The sequence below is a fragment of the Setaria viridis genome, chromosome 7 (assembly GCF_005286985.2).
Source record: "Setaria viridis chromosome 7, Setaria_viridis_v4.0, whole genome shotgun sequence".
Lineage (NCBI taxonomy): Eukaryota > Viridiplantae > Streptophyta > Magnoliopsida > Poales > Poaceae > Setaria > Setaria viridis.
In genome coordinates this window covers 17214507-17228078 of record NC_048269.2, presented here as the reverse complement: position 1 = coordinate 17228078, position 13572 = coordinate 17214507, and the positions used below count along the sequence as shown (strand labels likewise).

The following is a 13572-nucleotide window of genomic DNA, read 5'->3' as shown; positions in this document are numbered from 1 at the left end:
GAAAGTACCATTGGACCAACCATGCTTAGCCTTTATAATCAACAACTCAAGTATGAAATGAAGTACGGTCCATTATTTTGGACATCTCTTTGAATGTTCGTACACATTCTCCTCCACTGATTTCTTCACCGTCTTGAAGTTTCCTAATGCCTTTTGCACTACCAACCAATAGTTCCACTTTGGTGTGATGCAATAACTGGCTCAGAAAATCATTGTCATCAAGTTCGTCGTCGCCACTACTATCATAACCATTATTGTCACCACAACCACCATCGCCACCCTCGTCAACACTATCATCTCCATCGGAGCCACCACCATCATCATCGCCGCCACCCTCATCAAAACAATCTTAAGCATCAAACATTCTATCAAACTTGACATCTTCCATGATTTTGTCGAGCGGATTCTAAGGGGGTTCTTTCTCACCATGATATGTCTAGATCATGTAGTCTTCAACAAAACCTTGAACCATCACATGCGATCTTATTGTAGTTGTCTCCCCGAATACTCTCATGTTCTTTCAGGTTTTGCACGAACAAGCTACCATCTTTGTCTTCTGAACCATTACATTATTCTCCGCACCTTTAATAAATTTGTTAAGTTCTCCATGGAAATAGACGTTCGTTCCTCATGCTTGATACATCCATGTCCTATCCATCTCTCTAAACAGCAAAAAAAATTACACCATATAAAAACACCATACACACACACACACTTACACACATGTAGTATTTCCTAATAAACAAATAAAAATATAGAAATCTTGGAAAAATGAAAAATAAATATTCATCATCCATGTCAACTTGTTTTGTCCCACAAAATCTTGAAAAAATGGAAATTATATCATGCATGGATCAATATAGAAAAAACCAAATCTTCTTCTCTCTCCTCCATGGATATCTAGGAATTGATCATTCATGAATGAGGCTAAAACATCAAAGTTGAGTACAAATGATTAGATAATCTTGTTCTCCTACCTAAATAACCTAACTTCATTCAAAAGTTTGAGGTAAATGGAGCTCAAATGGCTAATCAACACCATGGAGATCTAGATCTATCTCGAGCTATATGGAACTCCATTTGAGCCTAAAACCTATGCAATAGGCTTAAAAAAAACAAGGAAATAGCATCAACTTACCTCCTATAAGCTCCAACTCCAAGGAAACAAAGTTGAAAACCTTCCCCCACCTTTTTTGCTTTTTTCGATTTTCGGGCAGCACCTCCCCCGAGCAGTGATTGTGCTGTCAGGAGGAGGAAGAAGCCCAGCTGGCTGTTTTGTCACCCATTTTCAGGGGCGTGACGTCCTGTGGCCTACCCCTGGTGAACCATTTGCAGGGGCGGGTGGTAGCGTCACCCGCCCCTGCAAATGGGGGCTATTTCCATAGCCCTGGAAAGATCGTTTCCAGAGGCGGGTGATGCCATCACCCGCCCCTGCAAATGATTCTTCAGAGGCAGGCCACATGCTACAGTACCATCCCCGTTTCATAGGTGCAGGTGGAAATTTCGTCCGCCCTTAGAAAAAAACGGGGCATCCCTACAAATCGTTTTTGTAGTAGTGATCATCCCTATTTTAAATGATCATATAAAACTCTTCTTTCAAATTTCTTTTGTACCGCTATGTTATGTGCATCATGCGTGTCAAACGATTCATCAAGGAATTACTCGGAAGGGAGTAGCTAACATATTTCTCAAAATCGGAAATAAAACCGAGAAAGACATATCATGCCATCATGGCCGTCTTTGCATATGGTCAAAGGGACTGAAGAGAGAAGCATCGGTCAATTGTATCCAAAACTTGTTTTCTTGATACATCGCAGATTGACGATCGTCGGTTGATCCTACAGGCCAATATTATACAAGCAATCAAGAGGGTATAGTCATGGCACTCTTTCTAAAAAAAGACACTCTCTCTGTTCTTAAACATATGGCTCCACGAAAAATCTAATTAGTTCAAAAATAGGTTAGTTCAGTTGGTTTGTTGTAAACATTGTATATCTGAGAATGGGGCCTCCAATTTGAGAATGGAGTATTATTTAAGCTTAACAAACTCCTGGCCTGATTTTGTCCTCTTACCGTGGTCGTGGTTGCAACAATTTTGCTCTTTCGGCCCGCGTTATTATTGTTGTATACTCTAAGGAAGAAGCATAGGAGCTGGAGAGGATCCCGGAGTTGAAGGCCCGCGCTCTTGTGAGAAGGGAAGAGAGAAGTTGGCGTGGACCTTCGGGACCAGCAGCCAGTAGCAGGGTTCCTATCTGACCGCCAGAAGCCAAATAAGGATCATGGCTTAGGCCTGCTAGCGGCCCACTAACCCCTGCTTCTTCCCCGAGAGACGCCTCCACCTCTCCACCACCCCGGCCGGTGGCTGCCGCGCCGCTACGCTGTCCGCCCACCAACCGCTGCCACCCTCACACCCCACCCTTCCTAACCTAGTGGCATTCCTCGACCCCGCCGCCGGCCACCACCCACCAGTTATCCAGCCCTGCCCAATCAACAATGCTCGTGCGCCGCCTCGCCTCCCCCTCCGGCCGAACCATAGCCGCCGGCAACCTTCTTTTTCTAACGTCTGTGGACATTAGAGCCCCGGGAACCTCAAAATCCTAAACCTAACCTCTATCACCACTGCTCAGTACCGGGTCCAAAAATCCCTTTAGTACCAGTTGTGCAACCGGTATTGCTATTTCGGTCAAATAACCGGTACTAAAGGGGGCTTTAATACCGGTTGTATAAACAACCGGTACTAATTTAGGGACCCCACCCGGCCACCCCCACAGCGCCGCCGCCCTCGCGACATACTCCGCTGGCCCCCTCCCGCCGCCAGCCACCCTCACCCAAAGAGAGAGAAAGAGAGAGGTGAGGCCACAGCTATCGTCCTGCCGCACCGCCACCCCTTAGATCCCGCTGCCCCCGCCACGCCTCCACGTTCTCCTACCACGTCGGCCTGCAGATTCGCGTCGCGCTGCAGATCCCGCTGCTCCACGCACCATCACCCGTTGCTGCTTCATGCACCGTTGCCCGCTGTAGCTCCCCACGCCGTCACCCGCCACTCCGCCTGTGCGCTCCCTCACCGCCGTGCTGTCGCCTGACCTCGCCCCGCCGCCGCTCCTAACCAGCGTCGCAGTGAGGGACGCGCGGAGGGGAGAGGGGAGGGACAGCTGTGAGGGGAGGGGAGGGGTGCGCCTAAAATGGGTGGAAGAGAAGCGACCAGGCACTACTGGCCGCCGTGGAGGGAGAAGGGAGAGAGGAGGGCCGTTCAGGGGAGAGAGGGAGAGTCACGAGCGGATAAGACGGTGAGGAGCGAACGCATGCGGTGGACTTCAATCCAGTGAAGTTCAAGTTTTGGATCCCCACCCACCAATTAGTACTGGGTGGAGGCTTCACCCGGTACTAAAGGTTGCCAATTAGTACTAGGTACTAATGTGCAACCTTTAGTACCGGGTGAAGTCTCCACCCGGTACTAAAAGCCCTCAGGCACATTAGTACCGGTTGAAGCCTTCAACCGATACTAATGTGCAACCTTTAGTACCGGGTGAAGTTTTCACATGTTACTAAAGGGATTCACGAGAGCCTCATCAAGAACTAACCATTAGACTCGGTACTAATACTTATATTAGTACCGGATCAAAATGTAACCGATACTGAACCTCACGACGAATGCTCAATTTTCCAATACTACACTATCGTCAACTCAGCCGGCTTAACCACCACCATCGTCAACTCAGCCGGCTTCAACCACCCCCAGCGGCCCGCGAACCTCGCCGCCAGTCGTTGCCGCCCACCATCCAGCCCGCCATCCAACTTCCCTCCTCGCTCCGACCCCAGCTCCTCACCGGCGCGCGACGAGCGGCGGCGCACAGGAGCGAGCGGTGCCGAGGAGACGAAGAAGATCGTGCGCTGGATAGCTTCGGGCTTCCGAAAGCCATTGCCGGCCAGTAGCCTCAAGCGCGCATAGGCCATAGCCCATAGGCGTTCGATCCTCGGGCCGATTGACCCCACAAGACCCACGAGCAAAGTAACCTCCATGCAGCTCCACGGCGGCACCTCTCTCTGTCCGAGAGAGAAATAATGGAGTTGACAAAAGCTGGAGGTCTCACGTGTGTCGCTACATGATGAACGGCGGTGGTGGGCAGGCCACATGATGAAAGGTGGCGCGTGTCGCGGCGTGTCCGTCGCCTGCCTCCCTGCCAGCGTCGGAATTGCTCATTTGCCTGCAATCCACCTCTCTTACAAAATTATCATATAGGGATAGAGCAAAAAATTATCATCATAAAACGCAAGGTTAACAAGTAGTACAAATTAAACCCAGCCACGACACCAAAGACACCGAGCCTAAACAAAACTCCAACCTAATAAAGCTCGTTTAATAATTACACTTAGCAACTCAATCCATCAGCTACTCTTGCTCGACGAATCGTATCAGCAGCAAACTCACTCTCCGAGCCCAGCAAGCTCTAGCTACTAAGCAGTAAGCGCTAGCAGTGCGGCTGGGCGCTGACGAGCGGGAAGTCCTGCGGAGTCATCCAGGCGTAGGTGAAGCGCACGGCGGCGCCGCCGCGGGGCGCCAGGGCGCGGCCGCCGCGGAGCAGGCAGCGCTCGGCGTCGACTGCGCGGATGGCGCGCGGGTCCACGGCCTCCACGCTGCTGAGGCCGTAGCAGCGGAGCACCACCCGGGACTGCGCGCACCGGCACGCGTTCCGCACCTCCACCGCGTACTCGGGCTTCCCCTCCACCGTCCGACCCGTCGCGCGCTGCCGCACCACCACGTCGCCGCGCCGGCACCCCGACGCTGATGGTGCTGCAGCGGCCGCCGACCCTGCAGCTGCCGCGGGCGCCGGCGCGTCCACCGCGGTGGCGGCGGCCGTAGCGGCGCCGGTGGCGAGGACGATGAGGAGGAGGAAGCGGAGGAGCTCTGTTCGTGGTCTCGCCATGGCACTGACACTGACTGACCGGCTCACTCTGGAGGTGCGCGCGGCTACTTATTCGCGGCGTCCGAAGAGCGAAGGGAGTGAGCGTGAACGTGGTGAGTCGCTAGCGATGGCGACAGCGCAGGTGCTGGGGGCATGGGCATGAGAGTGAGAGAGTGAGTGAGGGGGCGCTCGTGCCCGTGCACTCATGCATGGCGACACGGGCACGACAAGGGCCGTGATCCATCGCGCGTTCGAGCGCGTGTGGTGTGGCCCCGCGCGCAGCGCAGCGCATGTGAGCGCGCGTCCCCACCGCGCCGGATCGGCGGGCGGCGGCTACGGCAGCCTAGCTCGGCGGTGGCACATGGGTTGCTTGCGGATTGCGGCCGGAGGCGGCGGCGAACATTGTGAGATGAATCAAAGTTCACCTGTCAGCTAGTGCCCGCTTCGCAGAGAAAATTATGGCCGGCGTTGGCACAAAATTTCGTAACGGGTCGAATCCTAACATCAAAATATCTCTTATGACAGTCCTTCGCCTCCGCGGTGACTATGCGTCGCATACGCGATAAAAAAAAAAAAAAAAAAAAAAAAAAAAAAAAAAAAAAACTGTTTGTCGCTGAAGACTATGCGGAGCGGAAGGAGTAAATCGGCCCAGTCACAGGTGTCCGCTCATAGTAGCCCGAGGCCCGCAGCCTATGCAACATGCAACGATGGAGGCGGCCTAGGAGGACGTGGGAAGGCGTGCAAGTCTGCCGTCCGATTTGTTTTTTCGCAATACATGCATGCAGGAAGCGTTAGCTAGTTGGTTTTTATTTTCATTTTTCTATTCTTTCTTTCTTTTGCCCAGGCTAGAGTTATTTAATTTTTATTTTTTATATTTATTTCTTATTTTATGTTTTCTTCTTTTGACGGTTTCCTAGCCAAGGTCTTAAAGAGGTGGTAATATTTTTCTTTTCTTTATGTTTATTTCTTATTTTCTATTTATTCCTGTCAATTTTTTTCTTTCTCTTTTCCTTTTAATTATTTTTTTCATTTCTCTCTCTTTTATTCTACACCTCAATGAGATAAAGAATCATAATTATTTTTTTATAATTTGTATAAACTATTTATTTATTAATTTGATATTAACAAACCTATAATTGATTGATTCCATAGTGAATATATGTGTTCAAATTGAAGAAAGGCTCACACTTAACTTATACTCCCTCTGTCCTCAAAGGTATGCAATTCTAATATTATCTTTATTCAAACAATCTTAAGTTTGACTAAATCTATAAAAACATACTATTTTCTTGCCAAGGCTGAATTGGCCATTTGTATCTTTATGTTTATTCCTTTTTCTATTTCTTTCCATTCAAATTTATTTCCTTTTTCCCTTTTAATTCTCTATGCATATTATTTATTTATTTTACTCTTTCTCTTTTTCATTTTAAATCTTATGTAGATATTGTTTCTTCTATTCTTTCTAATTCATATTGTCTATGTTTATGTCTTATATAACTAGATGTTAATAAACACACAACCAACTATTTCATTTATGTGTATATCGTTTCCTTTTCTTTCATTTAATTTTCCTTTTCTTTCATTTGTTTGTGTGTATAATAATTTATTTTCTATGTGCAAATTAATATCTATTTATTTTTTTTGGATTGCAATATTTGTTATATGTCCATAGTGCATTGTTCTAAATGTATGGAATTTTGTTTGATGAATTTGTGTAATTTGTTCTAGGTGTACAAATCCTTTTTCTGTGAGTTCGTGCAATATGTTCTAGATATACAATTTTTTGTTCCATGAGTTCATATAAATTATTCGACATGTACAGTTATTTTATTCCGTGAGTTCGTATACTTGTTCCAAGTGTAAATATTTTTGTTCTGTGAGTTCATACAATTTATTCGATGTGTACATAGTTTTGTTCCATGAGTTCGTACAATTTTTCCAGATATACATATCTCAGAAAATTTTTGGAACTTGATTAAAAAATAGAGATAAATAAAACTTATTCAAATATAGTCAAGTGGAATCTTATTTTGAAGGTTTTATTTTTAAAAATCTAACGGATCAATCCAAATTTAATTTTTATTTCATTTTTAGTTTGACACACTCTTACGCAATGATTTATTCGTGATTTAATATTTTTGTTCGCACGGTGCAATTATTTTGTTCATCATGTTTAACTATTTATTCGTAGAAAATAATCATTTGTTTGTGATGTTCAACTATTTGTTCGCAGTAGCCAAAATTAATTATTTAATATTAAAAATTAGTGTTTTAAAAAATCTCAAAATATAGTCAAGTGGGGTCTTATTTTCAAGATCTTGTGAGTTACAATGGTGAAATCAAAATTTAGTTTGGATGCTTAGTTTAAGACTTATATTTTTTTAGTTTTGAATTTGCATGCATGTGAGTTACATCATCATCTCATCCTTTTTGCATGCACCCGTGCAGTCTTCTTTATCTTTCTCCTTTAAACTATATATGATGCACTAGCATGTGACTTAAAAAACCTACACCCTCGTATGCAGTGGCGGGCGTAGGATTTGGACTATGGGTATTCAAAATTGAAGATGGTAGGAAAAAAATGACAGACTAAATTATAGTTTTATAACACATAATAATTAAGTGGTAGCAGCATCATTGATTAATATAAAATTTATCAGAAATTGAAATTGTGCAGCAGTGCAGCTACTAATGATCAACATATCAAAGTGGCAACATGTGAAATAAATAGAGGCTAAAACAGTAAAATGGTAACAAAGATTACAACTTACAAGCTATAGGACAACTTTCCGTTCTGCAATGCTTTGAAAATGAGCGATGATGTCCTTATCCTTAGCTTGCATGAAGAATTCCCTTTCAATCAATGTGACCAAGCAACCATTCAAATATTTCTGCCCCATCTTACTTCTTCTCTTGTTCTTTATCAAATTCATTATAGAAAAGACCCTCTCAACACCAGCAGTTGCAACAGGGAGAACAAGCACCAATTTGAGAAGTTTATAAACAATGTCATACCGAGAAACCTTTCCTTCTTTAACTAGCATCATAGACAACTCTGCAAGACTTCTCAAATTTTTGAAGTTTTCATCATTTCTGACATCATTGATGTAGTGGTGCAACTGAAAATGAAGCTGGTTTATTTCTTGAAATTCAAAGTCATGTGGATAGAACCCAGCAAGCTTAACCAAGTTCTCAACATTAAAAGCAAAAAAGGAATTAGCTGGACTGAATGATGCCATGCATCTAAGTAGCTCTGTGTTTACCTCATCAAACCTATTATTGAGCTCTTGAACTTGTCTATCAATGACACCCAAAAACATATCAGCATGAAATCGGTGATCATTAATGGCACCTCTGTAGAACTGCCTTAATCTTTGCATAGGAATATACTTCCCATTCATGTCAACAACTTTAACATTGTGCTTCTCACAAAAAGAAGTGACCTTGGTAAGAAATTCTTGCCATCTAGAATCTTGTCTCAAAACATCCAGTTCTACCTTTGTGAACTCCAGAAGATCCATTGCATTTACGATATCTTGCTCCCTCTTTTGCAAAGTATTGCACAAGTCATTGGTGTATCCAAATATTTCATTCATCAAGTGTAGCAGGAAAACAAACTCAAAGGACTTAAATACTGTGAGCATAGTTTGAGCCCCATTAGCCTCAGCCCCTTTACTTTCATTCCCAATCCTAAAGAGAACTTTCTTGATTGAAGGATACAAGAACATAACATGCATTACAGTTCTGTAGTGAGATCCCCATCGTGTATCACCTGGCCTTGCTAAGCCCATCTCTTGATTCAATCCTTGCCCGGTTTCAATTTCACCCAATTTCAATGCTTCAATCATGTATTCAGCTTGAGAAATGCGAAGCATACGGATCTTTTTACAAGACATCCCTAGAACATTCAACAAATAAGCAAGTTGCCCAAAGAACCAATCACAATCAGTATTCTCCTTAGCAACCGCTACAAGTGTTAGTTGAAGTTGATGGGCGAAGCAATGAACATAATAAGCAGAAGGGGACTCATCCATAATTAGTTTCTTCAAACCATTAACATGACCCTTCATATTACTAGCTCCATCATACCCTTGATCACGTACCTTGGATTGGGGCAATTGATATTTCATAAGCAAGGACTGAATTGCTTCTTTAAGAGTCAATGATGTAGTATCTTCAACTTGAACAAGACCTAGAAACCGCTCAACTGGTTCTCCTTTTTTATTGACAAAACGCAAACAAAGAGCCAATTGTTCCAATAGGTATGCATCACTTGACTCATCAGTAAGAATTGCAAAACACTCATCACCAAGTTCGTCTATGATAAATTTGGTTGTTTCATGAGCACAAGCATCAATGAGTTGTTTCTGGATCTTGTGATCTATCATCTGACAGTTTTGTGGTGCATTCTCTAGTACCACCAGATTAACCTCTTCAAAGTTTCCTGCTAGCCATGCTAAAAGTTCCCGAAAATTCCCCTTGTTGAGTGAATCCTTTATTTCATCATGACCCCTAAAAGCCAACCCTTGACGCAACAGAAATCTTATGCACTTAAGTGACCATGTCAAGCGAGATAGATACTTAGCCTTGAATTGTGCAGTGTTTGATGCAACAGATTCACGGATTGATGCCTTAGGTCTCGTGAACAATCTATATTTCTCTTCAGCTTCACTATGAGCACTATCGATACCACCAACATGCCTATGAATTCTCCTTTTCATATTCCAATTTCTAAACCCTTCAACAACAAAAGCATCTCCACCAGGAAATTTGCAGCTATCTTTGAACAAATAGCAAACAAAGCAAAATGCAGCATCTTTATCCATAATGTACTCAATCCACTCAAATTCAGCAAACCACTTATGTTGGAAGCGGCGCATACCTCCACAATCATGTTGCGGAAAAGCATCCCTCTTCATCTTTGGTTGACATGGCCCCAATGCAATGTATGCCCTTCTAACTGAATCTTGGTCATTGACATCATAGCTTGAGATCGGAGCCCTCAATCCAGGATCATGCTCAATGCCATAATCATTCTTGTCTTCATCACTAGAATTATTTTCTTCCACGGGTATGGATTCACCAATTTCTGTTGTACCGTGATTTGGTAGCTGATTAGATCTCACAGGTTCAGGTGGTACCGTGCTTGTTTCACTACCACTTTGTCCTTGGAATAACACTACTTGCATTTGACTTTCATTGCAAGATTGATTAACATTCTCCGGTTCAGGTTGTCTGTTCTTTGCAGCAGCCCTTGCCATGAAAATCCTCAAATCAGTAGCGGCACTACCCTTCCTCTTCATGGTTCAAACCTAAAAGTTACACAATTTCAAGTTATCAGATATTTACAATTTCACATTGAACTAAATTCGTGAGCATCCACATTTTGCAAGTTGATGTGCTATTCCAATCTGACAAACAATTGAAAATGATTACCTCAATTTCACAATCAGCAGTTTGGGGAATTGGGGGCAGACCGGCAGTACTGTCACAGTGTCACCGCGTGCTCGTCGGGTCGCCCAGTAGGTCGCCACGTGCTCGCCGGGTTGGACGGCGGCCTACGCCCGTACGCCGCCGCCTGCTCGCCGGCCGCCGGCCCGCTGCTCCGAGGTCCCTCCATGCGCCGTGCGAGACTGGCCATGGCCGACTGTGCAGGCGCCAGGCGCCGAGGCGCACCGCGCCGGCCGCCCGCCCGCCCGCGGCCCGCCGCCGACGCGCCTCCGCCCCCCCAGCCGCCTCCGGCTCGCCGCTCGCCGGCCGCCGCGGAGCTGCCGGCCCGCCGCTCCGACTTTGTGCGCCTGCGCGCCGCGCGCACCGTGCCGGCCGCCGCGCCTCCGCCCCTCCAGCCGCCGCGCCGCCGCTTGGCCGCCACCGTCGGACTGCCGCCACCGCAGGCTAGGCCTAGGGTCGCGTGCCGTGAACCCTAGCGGCGCCGGCGGCTGCCTGGTGACGGGTGTGTGCGTGCTCTGTGCTCAGGCGTGGGGGGGGGGGCTGGGAGGGGGCACTCGAGTGGGGCGGATGGGCCAGTTGGCCAGTTGGGCCAGAGAGCGAAGTTGGCCTCCGGTGGGCCTTTTTGAGTGAAATATGTGTGCTACTTCTATATTTTTGTTTTTTTCATACATATACCTAAAATACACTATATATATAATTTTTTTTACAAAAATAATGGGTATTCAATTGAATACCATTGAATCTAAGTGGGCCCGCCCCTGCTCGTATGGGGAAGCAAGGAACCACGCTGAAATAGTCTAGCTGAAGTAACGAACTGTGCTAAAATAGTGTAATTAATTGGGCTGACATGCGACCCATCACGAATATTTCTACTGCCAGCGTGCCCTTCTTAAGGCGATGATTGCCGATCTGTCGCCTTCTGCGACATATAGCCGCACCCCCTTTGCCTCTCCTTATATACTTCGGATGAAGGTTACTCCCTCCATCCCAAATTACTATTTGTTTTGATTTTCGTAGGTACATAGCTTTTGTCATGCATCTAGATATATATTGTGTCTAGATACATAGCAAAAGTTATGCATCTAAAAAAGCTAAAACGAATAGTAATTTGGGACGGAGGGAGTATCATGGCAAGTCCCGATTACAAAGTAGAAACTTCTAATTGAATTGTAATTATATCTGTAGAGTTTGGACTCCTTGTGTAGTCGAGCTAGCTTGTTGGCCAAGTTCCCTATCAGTGAGAATACCTCGGGGCTCCACCTCTGTAAGTCCTTTATCGCACATAGCGTCACCATTGATGCCGATTCTATATGGTACTGATTCATCACAACTAAGTCCTTCTGATGGGTGTCAAATATGTTATTTGGTAAAGATCTATGCATTAGACGATTCGCAAGTATAAAGTATTGTCTTTACTCCGTCATTGGTTCCAGCAAAAGAATACATTGATGCTTGAACCTTCTCCTCAATCCAAATATCGGTTGTAGCCCATACTATACTCTTATCATTTCCAAAATTTTTATCATTGTTGATTTTTTTCAAACTTTGACCATCAATATTTATTTAGTTGATTAGTTGAGTGAAATTAATTAGATCAGGACCACTAGATTTGTCATCAAAATACTTTAAGCATTCCTTATATGTTTGTCAAATGAACGAAAAAGTTAAAGTGATAAATATTGAAGAGTGGAAGGAGTAATTTTTTCATGATAAAAGGTTTTACAACAAAAAGAATAGTACGCAGACACTTGTCATCAATCTAATATTTGTAAGTAAAATAATTGCCTTTTTTCCATAGTCAAGAGACAAAAGAGGTCTATAAGAAAAAGAAATAGCACTGTAACCTGCGGTCTATGCCTACTCCCCATGATTTTCTGCCACGGTCTATGCCTACTCCCCATGATTTTCTGCCATTTACATCAGATGTTCTATTGAGTAGCCAACCCATCAAAAAACATTAGCGATCAATTACACCATTATGCAATACTAGTGCTTGCCATCATGATTTTTCCATGAGCATCACCTTCGATTTTCACAAGCCAAATTCAAAGAAATTCTTAAAAATGCAGTTTGATTATAATTTTGCATGAATAAATGTAGTCCCACACAATCTAATGAAAATTCAAACATAAAACAATTAATATATTTTAAGAGTAATAATACATATTGAAAGAAGTTAGATATAATTCAACTACAAATGATGTTTATAAATGGAATTTATGAAAGAGTTGCATTATCATAACTTATAAAATGGTAGAAACTAACATTAACCAACTAAGCAACACGAAATGGATCTCTTACCAGAATGATGGATTTATAGGATTCACCTCTGCAGACAACTTTCAGTCATGAATAAAATCGACAATTGATCTCTACAGGACCTCCATCTTGCCTGAGAAAACCTTCCAAAAAACATGCTCTTGTCACAATCTTTTGTAAATTGATGCAATCACTCCGGCATAATGCAATGCACTTATCAGATATAAATATGTAAGTGAATATGCAGTAATTAGTACATTATTGTCCTCTTAGCGCTAGCTATCATGAATCCAAATTAGGGATAGAAAAAAAATAAAGGAATGGCAGAAATTGTTGAATCATATCACTCTACAGTCAATGAGCACGTCTAGACCTACCACCACCATCTTGTGGAAATTGAGACAGATGAAAAGAATAATAAGGTTTTGTTTTGTCTTTAACTTCTCGCTTTCTAGAAGAAGAGACTCATGGTGTAAACAGAGGGGCAATCACTCTTACTTGGATAGGCAGCAAGAGTTTTTACCATCATGTGTATGTAGCCCTGCTTATCAGTTTGGACTTAATAGTTTTATTAGTTATGTTTTTGCTTTGGACTTGCTGGAATTGGTTTCTATTGGGCTGCTCTATCACATGGTTGGGGTTGAGTTGGGTTTTAGGAGGAAGCAGGCTGGGGAGGTGTTTGGAGTGTGTAGTATTGCATCGGATGTAAATGGCATTCAGCTCACGGGTTACAAACCATAAAACTCTGACGGGCTCACGAACTATCCTCATCTCCTTGCCCTCCTGGCTCCCTCGTCCCTCCCTTCCAGCATAGCCACAGGCCACGGCTCCACCCGGCTTGTTGCCGCCACGCTTCTGCATGGCCACACGCCCCCACTAACGCCACCACGGCTCTACCCGCTAGCTTTTGATGAGGGCTGCATAGGTGATGCGGCTCTAGGGTTGAGGGGCGTGGGCG

The 13572-nt window shown here is 44.4% G+C and overlaps 2 protein-coding genes across 2 annotated transcripts; both read right to left on the bottom strand.

The window, feature by feature from the left end:
* Positions 1–4243: 4243 nt before the first annotated feature.
* Positions 4244–5219, bottom strand: LOC117863217 (TPD1 protein homolog 1). The gene has a single exon (XM_034746835.2). It carries the CDS (start codon positions 4923–4925, stop codon positions 4470–4472), a length of 456 nt encoding a protein of 151 aa, XP_034602726.1. The 5' UTR covers positions 4926–5219; the 3' UTR covers positions 4244–4469.
* Positions 5220–7618: 2399 nt separating this feature from the next.
* Positions 7619–10165, bottom strand: LOC117864677 (uncharacterized). The gene has a single exon (XM_072295301.1). The coding sequence runs from the start codon at positions 10163–10165 to the stop codon at positions 7679–7681; it is 2487 nt and encodes an 828-aa protein (XP_072151402.1). The 3' UTR covers positions 7619–7678.
* Positions 10166–13572: the final 3407 nt, after the last annotated feature.